At 43.0% G+C, this 19325-nt stretch overlaps 1 protein-coding gene across 2 annotated transcripts in view; it reads right to left on the bottom strand.

Moving 5' to 3' along the window:
- Window positions 1-7389: 7389 nt before the first annotated feature.
- Window positions 7390-19325, bottom strand: part of map3k1 (mitogen-activated protein kinase kinase kinase 1, E3 ubiquitin protein ligase) — a 75935-nt gene continuing 63999 nt past the window's right edge. Inside the window, exons 19-20 of one of the 2 annotated variants that reach the window (XM_077243312.1) lie at window positions 11300-11431; window positions 7390-9508 (exon numbers count right to left, since the gene is read on the bottom strand). In XM_077243312.1, the coding sequence (XP_077099427.1) occupies window positions 9359-9508; window positions 11300-11431 (282 nt within the window). In that variant the 3' untranslated portion in view covers window positions 7390-9358. The remainder of the gene's footprint in view (window positions 9509-11299; window positions 11432-19325) is intronic. The other variant, XM_077243313.1, reaches the window with a different exon arrangement.

Raw genomic sequence — 19325 nt, 5'->3', positions numbered from 1 at the left:
GGGTGCTAGACGAGGTGCGCATAGTGGTTCAATGGTGTGAGTGGATGACAGTGTATGGTGAGAGAGCAGCAGCCAATCAGAGCGCACGACTGATTATGCTCGCCATTTCTACGCGAATCGGCAGGGAAGCATAATATCGTTTCCATGACTACAAGAGGTTGAACGATGAAACACATCATATCGGACAATCATAAGTCCAGTCTTCCTCCTTACCAGTTAGATTATTAAGATGACAATGAAATGGGATAGATTAATTGACCAACAGAAACTAAATCAATAACGATAAATAAACTCTCAAGACATTTTAAGTGGTCTAGTTAGTATATAATAGATAAAATAGTGAAACGTAACATGCAAAAGTTAAATAAATAAATCTTCATAGACTTACATTACAAAAATCGTAGTTTGTTATGTAATCTATAAGATATTAAGAAAAATAGGTAATATGACTTTGATGACTTTTTTAATTATTTTTGACCTGTTGATCATAATTTGAAAAAAAAAAAAATATATATAACAAGAAAGAAAATATAGTTTATACTTTGTTAGCAACAACATGATTTGAATTAAATATTACATTAATTATAAATAAATATATTAGTAAAAGATGTTCAGATGACAAAAACGTTTTGGGAGTTGAAAAAAATGGGAATGTATTACATTTAAATATGACATTTAAAAAAAATAATTAGGAAGAATGAAAAAATGATTAGTGCAAGAATTTACTGCCATTGTGTGTATTGAATCATGTAATCAATAAGTTTAAAAAAAGTGTTTTAAAATGTATTATAATCAATGTTCAAGTAATTTTTGGAATAGGATTATGTAATCCAGATTACATCAGCTTTTTGTATACATTTAATATATAGTATTTAGAAAGAATACAGTTTTTCTCCTTTAGTATCTGAGTTAAAGAAACACAATAAAGTTTTTTAATGTTGTTTAAAAAAAAAAACTCCAGGTGAATTACATTACAAACTTGTTTTAAGGCAAAGGTGTATAGGATTTTACTGGTTCCCTTTCGAGAGGTCTCTCCTATTGCGTAAGTAGCTTACGCTATGGGAAAACTCCTTTTCTCGAGAATATTGAAGTCTTTATGTAAAACGCATTGCAGCTGCACAGCTGACAGCAATGAACGAAGGCAGCTCGGTCATTGGCTGTGCTGCGGCAACTTGCTCGAACCAATGACGGGGCGACTCTGAATGCGCGACCAATGAGCGCGCTTCGCGCCCACGCGCGTCAGAGCCCGCCAAGATGGGCGTGGCCAAGAGCTATATATTGGGCGCCCCGTCATGAGAGTTCTTTAGATTTAATCTCCTTCAGCGAACACCTTCTTCGCTGGATCCTCCGGATTATTGAAGCTTCGCCGTCGAAAAGCATACCAGCGGGATTTGCTACGAGGACGTCGGCACCTTCAGCCGCCTTCTAACGCGATCCTACTGAGCCATCCGGCGTACTGCTCACGCAAGTATTTACATCTGTTCGCTCTGCGACACTTGTAAAAGAGCAATTTTTCCAAGGCGTTGTTTCAAATGCCTTCCTGCGCGTCGTGCAGAGACCTTCTCCCGGACGGGGATCGTCACATCATCTGCGCTCGCTGCCTGGGCCGGGACCACGCAGAAGCTGCTTTGACCAAGGGCGGATGCCCCGAATGTGACGACCTGGGTCTCTCCGCACTGCGGGCTCGCCTCGCCGCTTTCGCCGTGAGCGAGCCCATCGCCGCCATCCCTCTGTTCGAGCCGCGCACTAAGAAAAAGCGCCGCTCACAGAGGCTTCCTGAACCTGAGCTCAGTGACGTCACGCCGAGCCAGTCTCCGCGTGCTTCACCGCCGCTCTTGCCTTCCCCACCGCCGGTTCAGTTCACCCAGCCGGACCCACACCCCTCTAGCAGAGCGGTGGGCCTTGTGACTTTCGGCGCGTCCGAGGACGACGGGGGAATGGATGACAGCTTGTCAATCGACGCTGCATCGGACGACTGGCCGGGCTCCACTCTCGACCCCGCCCCGTCGACGCTAGCTAGCGCGAGCGGGGGCTCCACCATGGATAGCGAGATTATCCGTGTTCTCTCTAAGGCCGTGGAAGACCTCGGGCTCGATTGGTCTTCTCCCGAAGAACCAACCCGGAGCCGACTGGATGAGTGGTTTCTGCAGGGGCGCCAGCAGGCCCCTCGGCAAAGGCCTTCTCCCTTCTTCCCGGAAGTTCACGACGAACTCACCAAGTCGTGGAAAGCCCCCCACTCTGCGCGCCTAAAGCCTTCTTTTTCTTCCTCGCTCTCCTCTGTGGACGGCGCGAAGGAAAGAGGCTACGAGGGAACACCGCCCCTCGAGGAGGCCGTGGCCAATCATCTCTGCCCGCCCTCCACCACCGGATGGAAAGCCAAAGCTTCCCACCCCTCGAAGCACTGCCGCACTACTTCAGCTCTCGCCGGTCGCGCCTACGCCGCCGACGGCCAAGCTGCATCAGCGCTTCACTCTATGGCGGTACTTCAAGTGTTCCAAGCCAAGCTTCTCCGCTCTATGGACGAGTCTGGCCCCGAACCCGAAGCCTTTAAGGACCTACGCAGCGCGACTGACATAGCCCTGCGAGCCACGAAGGCCACCGCCCAGTCTATCGGCCGTGCCATGGCTAATTTGACTGTTCTCGAGCGCCATCTGTGGTTGACTCTGACTGAGATGAAGGACGCGGATAAGGCGCCATTTCTCGACGCGCCTATCTCCACCAGCGGGCTGTTTGGACCGGCGGTTAAGGGTTTCGCCGAACGCTTCACTGAGGCCCAGAATGCTTCACAAGCTATGCGGCATTTCCTGCCCAAGCGCTCCAGCTCATCGCAGAGCAGACAGAGGCCGCCGCAGCCGCAGCGGGCTAGAACAGCCCCCACCGCCTCTCAGCCCGCGCCTCAGGCTGACGCTCGACGCCGCTCGCGCTCTCACAACCGCAAGCCGCCTTCTGAGCGACGGGGTCCTCGGCCCAAGATTGTGCTGAACCCCGAGCCTCGAAAGCCGTCCTAGCCACAAGAATGAAAAGAGAGAGTGCGTGTCTCGCAAAAGCCGGACCACTCTCTCTGCAAAAGCTCAAGCATTACCCAGTCCCCTTACAGGCGGCTGGATATGTTCATACAGCAGTCAATGGGCCAGTCACAGAGCTCGCTCACCTGCAAACAAACGCCGTTTTTACGGCGACGCACAGAAAACACAAAAAGAGTCTTTTTCTGTCTGTGTCACTAAGGGTTCAGATGTCCACAAAGTGTGCATTCCCAGATACTGTCAAAACAGTGCCAAATTCATTCCCAGCTCAAGCTGCGCACCCCATGAATGTAGATCACGTGCCTACGGTCATGTACGCACCACTACACACAAGCACTGTTCACACAGTTATAAATTCATCCCCAGTAAAAGCGGGAAACATTATAAAAGTGACGCGTGTGCCTACCACTGTTTATGCACCCCCACTTATAAACACTGTCCTTACAGTGTCAAACACAACCCCAGCCCAGGCTGCGAGTTTTACAGACACAGCGCGCGCTGCTGTAATCACACACGCGCCCATTCACTCAGCTGCTCAGCGCGCGCCCGCGCCTCTGAGAGCTATGAGCTCAGGCGATTCGCTGGCCGGGTCCCTGCGTCACAGCGGCCCGCCCCTAGCCTGTATTCAGCCCATATCTGTACACGCAGCGCCATGGGAAAATATTCCAGATATGCCGAAATGGGTATTGAATATAGTAAAGCACGGATACTCGCTCCAGTTCCCTCGCAGACCACCACGTTTTACGACTGTGGTCGAGACGAAAGTGAGAAAAGAGTGCTCACATGTTCTACGCACCGAGGTGCGCAAACTAATAGAAAAGGGCGCTGTGGAAACTGTTCCCCCCTCTCTGAGCGAGGCAGGTTTTTACAGCCGCTATTTTCTCGTCCCGAAAAAGGATGGCGGTCTCCGCCCCATCCTAGATCTCAGACACCTGAACAAAGCACTAATGATTCGCTCGTTCAGAATGTTAACAACCAAGCATATCCTCGCGCAAGTACGCCCAGGAGATTGGTTTCTCTCAGTGGATCTGAAAGATGCTTACTTTCACATTCCAATAGCGCCTCATCACAGGCCGTTTCTGAGATTCGCTTTCGAGGGACAGTCGTACCAGTACACAGTACTTCCGTTCGGCCTGTCCCTGGCTCCCCGTACATTCACGAAATGTATGGATGCAGCACTTTCCCCCCTAAGGCGAAGGGGAGTGCGAATACTGAATTATCTCGACGATTGGCTGATTCTAGCACAATCAGAGAGTCAGTTAATAACACACAGATCTTGGATTATCAGCCATTTAGAATGCCTGGGTCTAAGAATCAATTTTGCAAAAAGCATACTATCTCCCAGCCAGAGGATTTCTTTCCTGGGAATAGTTCTAGACTCGATGCAAATGACAGCGCGTCTCTCATCAGAGCGCGCGCTCACCATCCGGCGCCTTGCAACATCACTCAGGGCGGGCGCGCTCGCCCCCGTCAAGCGGTTTCAGAGGATGCTCGGTCTCATGGCCTCAGCATCGGCCGTACTCCAGCTAGGATTGTTGCATATGCGCCCTCTCCAACGCTGGCTCAAGAGCCGCGTCCCTACTCACGCGTGGCGTTCGGGCCACCTTTTAATCAGAGCGAACCACGGCTGTATAAAAGCCCTGACGCACTGGAAAGCCGCCGACTGGTACCAGTCAGGCGTGAGTCTGGGTGTGAACACAAGGAGAAAGATGATAACGACAGATGCCTCCAAAATAGGTTGGGGGGCCCTTTACGAGGGCAGGCCTGTCTCCGGCTTTTGGTCAAACCCGGAGAAGCGCCTACACATAAACTGTCTGGAAATGAAAGCGGTCGCTTTGGCTCTCAGAGCCCTGCTCCCACAGCTGAGAAACGAACACGTCTTGGTCCGAACGGACAACATGACGGTAGTATCGTACATAAATCGCCAGGGTGGACTCAGGTCGAGCTCCATGCATTCAATGGCCAGGAGACTCATTTTATGATCCCAGCACAACTTGCGCTCGCTGAGAGCAGCGCATGTGCCAGGTGCCCTGAACCAGGGGGCGGACATGCTATCCAGAGACAAAATTCTCCCAGGAGAATGGGCTCTCAACCCGCTGACGATTCACTGGTTATGGAAAACCTTTGGCAAAGCGGAGATCGACCTCTTCGCCTCCAAGGAGAACGCGCACTGCCCTCTTTTCTTCACGAAAAGCATGGATGCGCTCGCCCAGAGCTGGCCGAGCCGTCCCTTATATGCCTTTCCCCCGATCGCGATGCTACCGCAGGTCATCAGTCGGGTCAGAGAGGAGAAAAACGCAGTGCTGCTGATAGCCCCACTCTGGAAGAACCAAACATGGTTTCCAGATCTGATGCAAATGCAATCTGCACCACGGCCGATTCCACTGAGGCCAGACCTCCTCAGTCAGGCCAACGGGATGATATTTCATCCCCGCCCCGATCTGTGGGCCCTTCATGCATGGCCCCTCAACGGGTTCCCAGGAACCTCACGAGCGGAGCACTAAAAACCATCGCTGAGGCGCGGGCGCCCTCCACGAGACGCTTATATGCCCAGAAATGGAAAGTGTTCAGTGTCTGGTGTAATGCCAAGGGCCTGAACCCTGAAACATGCGAGATTACGAACGTACTCGCTTTTCTACAAGGGCTTCTGGAGGCGGGCCGCGCCCCCTCCACGCTCAAAGTATATGTGGCGGCCATCACAGCATCACACGACCCTGTAATGGAACGTCCATTGGGAAGAAACAACCTAATTATTCGTTTCCTAAGGGGCGCTAGGAGGATGAACCCTTCACGCCCCCCCTCAGTGCCGATCTGGGACCTAGCTACTGTCCTAGACGCTCTTAAAGGGCCTCCGTTCGAACCACTCCGAACCGTGCACCTTAAACAGCTCTCGCTCAAGACTGCGCTCTTGCTGGCACTCGCCTCGGTCAAGAGAGTGGGCGACCTGCACGCGCTTTCGACAAGCGCTGCCTGCCTAGAATTCGGACCTAACGACTGCAGGGTCGTCCTTAGACCGAAACATGGGTATATTCCTAAAGTGCTCACCACTCCCTTCAGAGCACAGGTTATCTCCCTAACTGCGCTATCGTCCCCAGCAGACGAACACGACGCTAATCTACTCTGCCCCGTTAGGGCTCTCAGAGTGTATTTGGAGCGTTCTGCCCTATTCAGACAGACAGAACAACTGTTTGTATGCTTTGGCGGCCGCACGAAAGGTTCCGCCGTTTCAAAGCAGAGAATCTCTCACTGGATAGTTGAAGCTATAGCGCTGGCTTATGAAGCTAAGGGACTTCAATGCCCCTGGGGAGTCAAAGCACACTCCACCAGGAGTGTGGCTTCTTCCTGGGCATGGTCGAGCGGGATACCGATCGAGGATATTTGTGCGGCGGCAGGCTGGGCCTCACCGTCCACATTTATCAGGTTCTACAACCTACAGGTCCCGACACTGCATTCCAATGTACTATCAGCATGATGCTAGTTGAACTACGAGTTCGTATCTAGATTATGTATGTGCTTGTGTCACACTGAGCGCCTTCTAGCCGCTCTGTATTCTTTCCCACATATAAAGCTCGCCTCTGCCGGCTAGTTGGATGATAACTTTGCTTTTTTAGCTCAGGCACCTGCCTCTGGCTATCATAAGGCGAAGTTCAGCACGCACGGCGTTTTGCATGGTGTTCCCATAGCGTAAGCTACTTACGCAATAGGAGAGACATCTCGAAAGGGAACGACTCGGTTACTAACGTAACCTCGGTTCCCTGAGAGGAGGGAACGAGTATTGCGTAAGCTGCCGTGCTTGTGCTTGGTTAGTTCGCTTCAGTCGTTTTAACCTAAAGAACTCTCATGACGGGGCGCCCAATATATAGCTCTTGGCCACGCCCATCTTGGCGGGCTCTGACACGCGCGGGCGCGAAGCGCGCTCATTGGTCGCGCATTCAGAGTCGCCCCGTCATTGGTTCGAGCAAGTTGCCGCAGCACAGCCAATGACCGAGCTGCCTTCGTTCATTGCTGTCAGCTGTGCAGCTGCAATGCGTTTTACATAAAGACTTCAATATTCTCGAGAAAAGGAGTTTTCCCATAGCGTAAGCTACTTACGCAATACTCGTTCCCTCCTCTCAGGGAACCGAGGTTACGTTAGTAACCGAGTCGTTTCCATCACCATAGTAAAACAGGCCATAGCTAAACTAAAGGAAGTTACAACGATGAAAGTTTAGCATGTTAAGACGACCATATTTCTTACAAATGTAAATGAAACCACAGTTAGATTGACTGAACCGCATGTAATCAGCACATCCAGTGCTGCTGTATTGACTGAGAATAAAAGGACCAAAAATTGAACTAAAAAGAGTAAAAAAACACAAGAACAGACTGATTTTCCTATACGTTTTATTTGCTATAAAGACCAAAATAGGTAGATTTCATTATAAAATGCTTCCAATGGGGTAAAAACCTAACAATTAAAACATTTTTGACAAAAGCTACACAGGATTAAAAGATACAGCTTTAGCCAATTATCATTTTATTTTGCTGAACCCAGAGATTTATTTGCACAATAAAAGGTGCTAATATAAGTTAGCCCTTAAGCCCTGGAGATCTTTGAGGGAAAAAAACAAAGAGTCAGAGATATAAAATTATAATAAAAGAATATATATTTCTATATATATATATATATATATATATATATATATATATACTTATTATTTATATATATTGAGAAGTGAACTTTGGTAGAAGAAAACTCTAGAGGACACCTGAGGTAGAAAAGACTGGAATAAAACAGCAATAGACAATCTTCACATAAAAAGTACCACCAAGTGACGAGAAACGGCATCATTTCATACAGGTCCGTTCAGCCCAGAACAAAAAGCCCATGAAATTACAGAACGCAGTGAGATGAGGAGAACTGAAGAAATGAAAGAAGATGTGGAAAACTCAAGTAATACTGATTAGATTTTATCAAACCAACTGAAACGGACACCTTTCCAGTATATAAAAAGACAGAGTGCATAACTTTAAAGCTTTCATAAAGGCATAGGAAAAAAAAGAAGGAAAGAAAAAAAAAAAAAAAAAAACACATCGCAGGAACAAAATACATATTTATGATGAGAAGTGTGGCTTTAAAAATGCAGGAGTCAAGTAAAATATATTTAGCTACCAAAATTCATATTTACATCTTAACTCTTCAAGCTTGATCAGCCTGTTATCCACATAAAGCAGTAGAACTTGCATTAAATAACGTTACTTTTAAAAAATATTTTGAAATTGTCACGTTTACAACTCGAGATTTGTGTGTCCAAATAAGGTCATCAGTATTTTTAAAATGGTTTTAAAAATGGAAGAAAACCTAAAAAGCAACAACGCTTGAAGAGCTACAGCTCAGACACCTGACATGTTTTCATAACATGCATAATGTTAATGGTTTTTGGGGAAAAAAAACAGTGTTTACGAGCACTAAAGTTGTTAGCTAAATACGAACCCTCCACCGAAATGTTCAACGCTTGTAATGGAGTAAATAACATACGAGGAAATATTCAGTTACGCGAGCTGGATATTCCTTTAGGAAGCTTAATCATTTACAAAAAATTTCGTGAACTTGAACAGAACCGCACCAATAACATGGCTGAGTAAATAACAGCTGAAAAGGAAATGAAATTTCAACTGAATCATGATGAGTCGACACCCAAAATAAAGAAATAAGTCAAATCATGACATATAAACTGAAATCGAGCTGGAGATCCGAAATAATGTTCCAGTGAGACTCTTAAACAAGATTTACAGACGCACATCACAGTCTAAAATTGGGTGATAGCTTTGAAAAGGATCCCAATTACACCCATTAAGCTAAAACATGTAAAACCAGACATTTATACAACATGATCTCCGTTTAGAAATGAAAAGCGAACCATACCGGCATTATAAGCATTCACATTCAGCGGTGCGCTAGTTCAACTAGCAGAGATTTGTCTTTCACCAAAACACATTCGTGGTGTAAAAACACATGAGGCCCGACATGAAGATCCGTCTAAAGTCAAATGTGTTAAATGTGAGGGGGGTATAACAGATGAGCCACTGAACTCCATTACTCAGGCTGAATTTTACAAAAGATCACCTGATTTCTAGCCTTCCAGAAGCTAAATGGACTGAGCAGAGATCTAAACTTAACAAAAATGGCACTTTTATACAGAAACTCTGTGCAATCGTGTTTTTTGCATCATGTATTGAGGATACAGCATTTAGGGCCCTCTGCATTGAGTGTGTTTTGTTTGTGAAAGACAGAAAGTGTGTAGACTAGCAGTAGGAGAGCGTCAGCAGGAGCAGGCTTCAGTAGTGTGCCGTCTCTACCAGGTGTGCCTGAAGATGGGGTGTTTCAGCAGCTCTCGTGAGGCCGGCCGGTCCGAGGGCTGGAGCTCCAGGCAGCGCAGGGTCACGTCCCGCAGGCCCGGGGACAGGTGCGGGGGGATGCCTGGAGCTGTGGTGGCGCTGGCAATCTGAGGGAGGAGTCAGTGAGAATGTCAATGTCAATTTTATTCATTTATTTATCACATTCTAGGTTGACCAATGTGCTACACAATAAAAACACAACAATAAGAAAATACAATATAAATAATAAAAAAACAATGCAATATAACTTCCTCATTGATTATATACCAAATAAAAAAAGGGTTTAAAACTTAGATTTAAAAACAGACAGTGATGATGCAGATCGAACACAGAAGGGCAGAGACTTCAGAATGCACAATCTCTGGTTGGACAACCGGAGACGAAACTGGACGAAGTTCAGTCAATATATCCGAGGTAAGGAGGAGCCAAACTGTTTAAAGATTTAAACACTAAAAGAAGATTTTTAAAATTCACTCGATAACGCACAGGCAACCAGGGCAGAGAGCGTAAAACCGGTGTAATGTGGTCCTGTTTTTTAGTACTGGTTAAGAGTCTGCAAGCGGGATAAAGCTGACCAACTAATCTCAAAATAAAGGGAGTTACAGTAATCTAATCTAGATGTAATAAAAGCATGAATTACTCTTTAAATTTGTTTTCTTCACAGAATAGGTTTTACTTTTACTAGTAGTCGCTGCTTAAAAAAAGCATGATATGACCACTGTATTTATGTGTTTGTCAAATTTCAGCCCATCATCAAAGACAAAGAAAAAGAGCTGATGTTCCCTTTTGCCAAAAACTTTAACCATTTTTGACTCTGTTGATCCGACTGTCTGTGGGTTAAAATTTAAAAATGTCAAGTCAAAATCACTCGATTTGCATCTTCCGGTGGACTTTTGCTGACGAACAATCAGTGATATCTGGGAGCAGCTGATGCCCTGTTTACTCCTGGTGTTAAGATGCGTTTTGATCGATCACAAGTGGACGAGGGAGACACATTCACGTTCACGTTTTAATCCGTCTCTTTAGTCCACTTTCAACCACTTCTGTCCTGATTTCTTCGAGGTGAGGGTCTACGGCCAGGTAAATGTATGGGTTTTTCCAGATCTTTTGATCTAATGGGCAAAATAAGATCACGCAATTTACATATAAACGCGCCCGGAGACGAGAGAGAAACACACGGGGAGCATCAGCTTTAATTTCTGCTCTGACAGCCGTAAGATTACGCTGAGCGCTGTGAGTGTGTGTTAGAAATCAGGAATGGTGAGAGAACATTGTGCTGTGTTTGTTTTTCGTCTTCAGTCGATAGTTTAAATCCCATCTGGCTAGCGCTCTTCCCATTATGTTTACGCATTAGGTCAGTAGTTGGAGAGTAGACAGTCTATCGTGGCTGTTTACACTATGAAAGCAATCCGGTCTAATGTGTTTTCATCTACCTCTGGAAGTGGTCAAAAACTGGACAAGCTAAAAGTGTTTTAGACCCCGTTTACACCTGTATTAGCATTGTCGATTCCGATCAACCAAACACATCTTAATACCAGGAGTAAATATGGCCTCAGAAATATTGTTAATTTACATATATTACCGACATTAACAATACAAAGCTGGTTAAAACTCAGTGAACTTAACCTATAATACATGAATATGCTTTTTCACTTCCTGAAGCTACTGAGAACTGGTTTAGTATGTTTTTAACTAGTAATTGTATTATTTGTTCAGCATGAAAATGATTGTGTAAAAACAATTAAGGAAATGTCAAATATGTTCTTAACTCACCTGCAGTCATTTACATTAACTCATGGTAACATGTATTATAAATGGGTTAAATTTTCAGTAAACATGACTACATTATTGTTTTGCTCAAAGTCCTAATATGTGCACACATGCAGTTCAATCCGCACCTTGAAAATGAGTGCCAAGTGGTTGGAGTGTTTCTCAGCGTTCCAGGGAGGCTTGGCACAGGACATCTCTATAATAGCACAGCCCACACTCCATACGTCACAGCTGCGCCCGTACTGCTGCCCTCGCAGCACCTGGACACACACACACACATATATGCTTAAAACAAACCAGTTCACAATCACAAACTCTCATCTGACACCTGAGACGATATCTGTAGTAACGCCGAGACCATTCAATAAAGCTGCCATCAAATATAAAAAAATGCAAGTTGTCATTAACTGAAATTAAGTGTCTGAATTTTTACATTTTTGCTTTGTAGTCTTTTTTTTATAAACCTTTTGTATGGAAGTAAAATAATGGCAAATGTTTTTGAAACAAAAAAGCCTGTTGAATTGCAAAACTTGAAAAAAATATGCATTGCATAAATCATGCCTGTATTTTAATGCATTGTATTTTAATGCATTGTATTTTTAGGGCTGAAATTTAGCATGGTTGAATATTTAAGCTGTGAATATTTAAATTCAAAACATTTCAAACATTTTCATTAGTAAAATTTAATAATGTATATTCACCTTTCATATTTCACTTCCAAAATATTCAAACTGATTAAAAATACAACCTATAATATTCAGCAGGCAATTTTCGGTCCATTTTATTTCGCTTTGCAAATTCGCTTCCACAAATTCAGGGGTTCAAACTCGACAGTAAATTCAACGTTGACATCCAGGAACTGCGAAAAGCAGTAGATTACCGAGCGTACTCTCCATCTGCTGTTAGTCGACATCACCAGCAGGGGATGCAAGCGCGTGTTGTTAACATAGACAGTAAAAGACCGAGCAACAGTTCATAAAAGTCCTTCCAAGCCATTCATTCATAAAAACTCATATACGACAATGTAAGTTTATTTGTTATTATTATGACGGCTTTTTATGTGAAATTCAGTGTCTTCCCGATTACTTTTCCTGTGTACCGTAAATACATCTTTCTCTACCGTGAACAAGATTATAATGTTATTCCCCCAATGCGGATGTACAGATCCAATGTTACATTTGAGTTTGACAAATATTTCTCTTGGTTGTTTAGTTGCCTTAACTTTATATTGGTGCGATGTGCTGCATGCATTAGACTACTAGGGTTTCGCTCAGGACTTCAGGATTCCCCTGCTGGACATATAAAACGCTTAACGGAGCTTAAATGGACTAATACAGTGATATAAAAGACCAAACTCGCAGGCAACCAGATGGACTCAGAATATGCTTCCCAGTGATATACTGGCATATACTGGAACGGTGCATTGTGGGTAACGGCGGCCATTTTAGAGGCAACGCAAAGGCCGGTTTGGAATAAGGTAATAGCGTAACCGGCCGATCTCCGGATAAATAAAGGAGTTTATTGATTTAAAAACGATTGCATTGGTCCAGAATGAACAGAACTGTGTCCATGGCAACGCTCTGTTTTCCATACAGTGGTCTGTTATCAAGAAATAACAGACCGCATTCAATATTTGTATTCAACCAAGCCATGTAATAATAACAATTAAACTACAGAGCTCCAGCAATAGAATAATATGTAAGCTATTAGTAATAATAAAGCATTTTAACCTTTAAGATACAGAGCTTAAGCAACAGAATACCATTTAAGGTCCAGTGCAGAGGAGACTATAGCTAGAAATTACCACTGCATTTGTGTGTCTATTGGCTGATGCTTTCTAGAAGTGTAAGGTACAAATTATGCCATAGCTTGTCAGTATAACACTAACCTAGTCTATCTACCAAAATCTAGATGAATAAACGAGGTGACATTGCTAATCGAGAATTGATATGCTGATTTGGCTGATTTAGCAGCTACATCAGTATAACAGATTGCTCCCAAAACACAGCAACATACTTACTGCTTTAACGTTAATCTGAACAGCAGAACTTTAGTTAACTGCTAAATGAATACATTCAATGTAAATGTAGCTAGCTAGTTAACTCTGGCAGCTGAAAATCTATTGACCATGTGATAAAAATATCAGTTATCAGTTAGCGCTAACAGAGTTGACTACAAAGCAAAGCAAAAAGACCACCACTTATATGATTTATGAGGCGTTTGCCCTGTCGAAATTAACCTAAATTAAACCCTAAAATTACCTAATGACCAACGTAATTACATACTGCCTACTATACAGTACATCTACTTCCGTACCGTGATTCCCACAATGCATCGTGACGTGATGTGACGAAACGATCCCGAGCTCTATAGCATTTGAAGAGAACGACTTAGTCGTAAAACCAACTGTAAAGTGTTCATGTAGGTGTCATGCATAATGCGCAATTTATTCAAATAAATTGAAGTTCGCTATTGAAGTTCGAAATGTGTAGGCCTATACCAATGTTGTATGCAACTTTAGAAACGGTCCGTAAATGTGCCAATGTCAAGCCAATTTTACATTTAGTCATTTAACAGACGCTTTTATCCAAAGCGACTTAGTTAAACTAACAATATGGGACAACAATATGCAAGTGCTATGGCCCTTCCCAGTTTAATCTAACGCAAGACATGCATGTAGGCATACTTCCCCAATAAGGTGCGAGTTTGGTCTTTTATCAATGTATTAGTCCATTAAGCTATGTTAAGTGTTTTGTCCCAACGGAAGGGGAATCCTTGACTATGATGAGGTATAGAGGGAAAACGATTATAATCCCGTTAGAGAAAGCTGATAACATGTAGGTCATCTGTTCCCAACAGGGGGTCTTGAAGTGTTGAACAGTGAGCATTAAAGCAGCAGTCTGTAACTTTTTTTGTCTTCAAAATTTACTAAATTTATATAATGAGCGAGTACATCATGAATCCATTTTCCAAACCGTGTTTTTGGGACTATTTTACACTGGTTCGGGTCGCACCGAAACGCATGTTTATTAATCGCTAGAGCGCCAAACAATCATATTACATTAGCCAATTTTATTCATGATCGCCTGGCTGACCAAAAAACGTGTTTTCAACTAGGTCCCAGACACCAGTCATTTTGTAATAGCCTATATTAATTATTTTTTCCCTACACAACAGTGTGAATACTGATATTTTTGTTATTGCATTTCAAATAGGGCCAATTAATAGGCTACTCCTAGGCTTACGTTTTTAAATTACAAATGGCCTACTGATGTTTTTGTTTTTGTTGTTGAAGTATTTTCTATATTATATGCTATTATTTGTGCATAAACATATCTGGTTATAGTAATAAACATACTGTTGGTTTAAAAACAAAACATTTTGTCATCCTTGCTGCAAGCTTACAAGAGCTACAATATCATTAAATGTGAAGTGGGGCCCTAAAATATTTTCTTGGGAAAAGGGGGGTCTCAGACAAAAAAGGTTGGGAACCACTGATGTAGACTACACAGTGAAAGTAACAATGAAGTTAATGAATGAAACAAACAAAGCTTTTGTGCCTTTATCATCTTTTCCGCATAGGCTACTGACCCAGATAATCATCACAAAAACGTAATGCATGCTCAACTGCTGTAAATGAGTTTTATGATGAATGGCTTGCTCTAAATGTTGCTCGGTCTTCGTCAACAACACGCGCTTGCACCCCCTGCTGGTGACGTCGACTAACAGGAGATGGAGAGTATGCTCAGTAATCTACTGGTTTTCCTGCAGTTCCTGGATATCAATGTTGCATTTACTGTCGAATTTGAACCACTGAATTTGTGGAAGCGGATTTGCAAAGCGAAATAAAATAGACCGAAAATTGCCTGCTGAATGATAGGTTGTATTTTTAAACAGTTTGAATATTTTGGAAGTGAAATATGAAAGTTGAATATGGATTATTTAATTTGCAATAATGAAAATGTGTTTGAAATGTTTTGAATTGAAAATTCACAGCTTAAAGGGGAACTCGGCAACTCTAGCCATTTCTTTGATGATTTTCACTTTTGTTGTCGCATATTGTCTCATAAGCTCCCCCTACAGCTGTGGGGCGAATATTTCACAACACTGTGGTAAAAAAACTCACTTACGGCACCCTCCTCCCCCTTTCTACCGCTACTCATGTGCATTTGTTATTATCGGAGCTGGCCAACTTGCTATGTCTACCGAGGTGGGTAATCCATCATACACACTGAGGCGGGTGTGCGTGTGTTTATTTCGAATTGCCGTAAAGCAGTTTGTGTTTCTCGCTCGTTCTCGCTTCTCATGAGACTTCCTATTTCCATCTTACCGGGACGTTAGTACCCATGTTGCAAGGTTGGTTTTCCGCCTGGGAACGTTGGGGGGAGCGCGGAAAGTCACCATTTTCACTGGAACAGGTTATTTAACCATCCAAATGATTTTTAAACGGTTTTAGTAAGTTGAAATAGTTGCCAAGTTCCCCTTTAAATATTCAACCATGTTGAATTACAGAACATCAAAATGCAAGCCCTAAAAATACAAAACATTAAAATGCAAGCAGGTTTAATGCAATGCCATTTTTTTCCAGTAGTGCAATTCAACAGGCTTTTTTGTTTCAAAAACATTTGGCATTTTTTACTTCCATACTTTTATTTGCAAAAATGAAAATACAAATATTATTTTGCATTGAATGATTACTTTTATTTTATGATTAACTGTAAAAATGAGTAGATGGTGAATCAATGATGAGGAAACAGCAGGTGTGTGCAGTGGCTCACTGTGTGCGTACTGCCATGTATTGGTGGAAAATCTTGCCCTGGAGGGCCATTGCTCTGCAGAATTTAGCTCAACTTTGAGACATGCTATTCATTACGAAGCCATTCTGTTCAAAGAATTGTTTCTTTATGTCGTTAATTGACATAGGGTCACTGCTTGGAGCAGTACTAAAAGCAGTGATGATGCTGGGATACCCTCTTTACCATCTTGTTGGACACCTGAGTGTCCAAAATATTACCAGCTTATCAGAGACAGACCAAGCCTGGCCAGTGGATGGGGAGAGGTGAAGCAACAACCACCACCATTCAACCCACTGGTCCCATTACCCATAAAACAGGTGGCCCTTTAGCAGCGTTCACACTGCCAGCGAATTTTGTCGCTGTGTCACAAGACTCTGTAAAGTGTAGTCGATTGTGGGTGTTTCTAGTGCTGTTGCTCTAATGTTATTGGTAGACTGCACATTTCAACATCTTTAGAAAATGAGATCGATGAGATGGATATTTTATTCTGAATAGTAATTATTTTTCACAAAAAAAAGAAGAAAAAAAGTAGTAGTATTCTGCTGCCAGAGAGTTATAAACTCCTGTTGCTATTGTTCACTGGTGTAGTGACCCCAGCTTGTTAAATGCTGCATTGGTTGTGTCTTGCTTCTCAGTGGGGTCCGTATGCTCATCATTAAGACCTGCGACCTACCAGGTTGAAGCCCTCTTGGAGTAGCTGTCAGGCAGTGGCCCTTATCAAGTGCCTGAGTCTCATCAGCAGGTTATTTGAGCTGGAGGTCATCTAGGAGTCTTCCAGTCTATGGTACAGCTCTATGATGAGTTGATTGAAGAAGCTCCAGCTCTTCTCAATGCTAGACTAAATGAAAGGCTTTTGGCAAGTGTCTCTTCAAGCCAGATATGAAGCACTACAGCATGTTATGGGTAAGACGACACAGGTATTTGCACTCTGAACGAGTCATTCTGTACTCACACTAAATGTGGCAGTCTAATATAGTAAATATAATCATCATACAGGCACGTTCACTTCAAGAATGAACAGAGTTGATTATTCTTTAAGTTTGTTGTATGAGAAAATGGTGCAACATCACAAATGGTAAATATCAGAAACTTTTATTACGCAATTTCTCTAAATGAAGCTTAGACTTTATACAAGCTAACAAACCACAAAAAGACAGCAATAAAATGCAAAGTGCTATAACCTCCTGAGCTGTAGCTACCCACCATTCTGAATCACATGCTGGTACCATTAGCTACTAACTCCCCGGTGAAACCTAGACCGTTGGCTGTCACAGGCAGGTCTGTGTGTAAATCCTTCCTTTCTCTCTCTATGCCAAGGATGTCCAGTCCTGCTCCTGGAGGGCCAATGTTCTTCAGAGTTTAACTCCAATCTGCCCCAAAACACGTGTGCTTCTAGTGATCCTGAAGACCTTTATTGGCTGGTTCAGGTGTTTACTAAGGAGTGGAGCTAAACTCTGCAGGATTGGACACCCTTGCTCTATCCTCTAAAGAACATGGAGAGGGGGAGAGATTCTGTCATGTCCCCTGAAGAAGAGACGCATTTTCTCCTGGAATGCAGAACCTCACATCATGAGTCAGGGTAAGAGCATAAAGGATATTCTGCAGCCCTAAACTCTCCATCCTCTGTGAATTTCCTAAATAAAGGCCCCTTTAGAAATAGGGGTGGGTGGAAAAAATGTATTCTCTGATGCATCACGCTTCTCTCAACGATTCAGAGAATTTCAGAATCGATTTTGAGTTTGTTTTTAACCGCAGATTTGCTATGGCAGATATGTGATCTTAAAACGGCTGTTTTCTGATATCTTCCAATTCCACACATGCACTCAAAACCATTCAACCTTAGACAATCCAAATGTTTTATAACTGCAGCGACTCAAGTTTTTACAGAATTTTTTTTTTTTTGATATTGTGTTCTGCATGCCACGTCATAGGTGCACAACTTTACTTGCTCTCTAAGCTTTGGACATTTAGAGGTCACTGTCCTTTCACAAAACTGTGGTCAAGTCTGGTGACCTCTCTGTGTGGTGTTCAGACTTACGTGGCCAGTCAGGAAAATAGGACAAAGTGGATTTAGATCTCTGAGTAACTTGAAATGAAAGTAAATTGCAGTTCTTTTGTGGAAGCCACAATAGGCCGACCCCTTGTGTCGTTGTTGTTGTTATTGTGTGCCCAAACTCTGTTTAATTAGGAAGCAGTTCAGCTGGCCCTGCTTCCCTCAGCAGGGTATTCATTACTGAAACCTCCTCAAAATGAACAAGCTTTCTTTTGTCTGGGAAGGTCTCTTTCTCTTAGTCTCTCAATTTCCAACCAAAGCTTTAAGCAGAGTCTGAGTAGGCTAACTTCTACATCTCCTTTAAGTAGTTGAATTAATTGGACCCAAGCAAAGTGAGTATTGTGTGCCTCAGTTTAAAACCCAAAACAGAAGCATATTTAGGCGGTAATGTTTGCATTTAATGCATCAAATACATATTGCAAACAAAATAAACTTTGCTATTGCTCTAACTGTCCTATTTAAATGCAAGTTGTGAAAAGTAGTTTTGGTATTTTGTGTCTGACTTGGACGTTCAAGGAACACAGAAGTTAAATGATTCACAGAATGAAAATTTCAGGATTTTTCTCCATATAGTGGACAATTTAAAAAAAAAAAAACCCCAAAAAACATTTATATACTTTATAACCACAAATGCTCATCTTGTACTAGCTCTGCGATGCATCACACATTACGCAATCATGTTGAAAGGTCACTTGTGATGTAGGCGGAAGTACCGATCTAGTGTTTACAAAGCAAACATGCAAAGACTAAGTCAAATGCCATTTACAAAAAAAAAATATATATTAATAAAAAGGTATAACAACGGTGTTGGATGATTTTGAAGTTGGATGAGATTGAGTTTTTCGCCCTGCCCTACCCTACATTTTTTAACCGGAACACGCATGACCTTTCAACGTGATTACGTAATGTGTAGCGCATCACAGAGCTAGTGCAAGACCAGCATTTGTGGTTAAAAAGTATATAAATGTATTTTTTTTTTGAAAATGACAGATGTTTGGCTAGATAAGACTCCTATTCCTCAGCTGCGATCGTGTCGAGACTTTGAAGCTGCACTGAAACTGACATTTGGACCTTCAAACCGTTAGACCCCATTAAAGTCCACTATATGGAGAAAAATCCTGGAATGTTTTCCTCAAAAACCTGCATTTCTTTTCAACTGAAGAAAGAAAGACATGAATATCTTGGATGACATGGGTGTGAATATTTATCACAACATTTTTATTCTGAAGTGAACTAATCCTTTAAACAGTGGCCTGTTTAAACACTTCAGGGTAAACACTTCCATCAACACATGTTTTATGTAGT

The sequence above is a fragment of the Siphateles boraxobius genome, unplaced genomic scaffold (genome assembly GCF_051911475.1).
Source record: "Siphateles boraxobius isolate OS27281-9 unplaced genomic scaffold, OSU_SipBor_1 25, whole genome shotgun sequence".
NCBI classification, from domain to species: Eukaryota; Metazoa; Chordata; class Actinopteri; order Cypriniformes; family Leuciscidae; genus Siphateles; species Siphateles boraxobius.
This window is presented reverse-complemented; position numbering and strand designations above follow the sequence as displayed.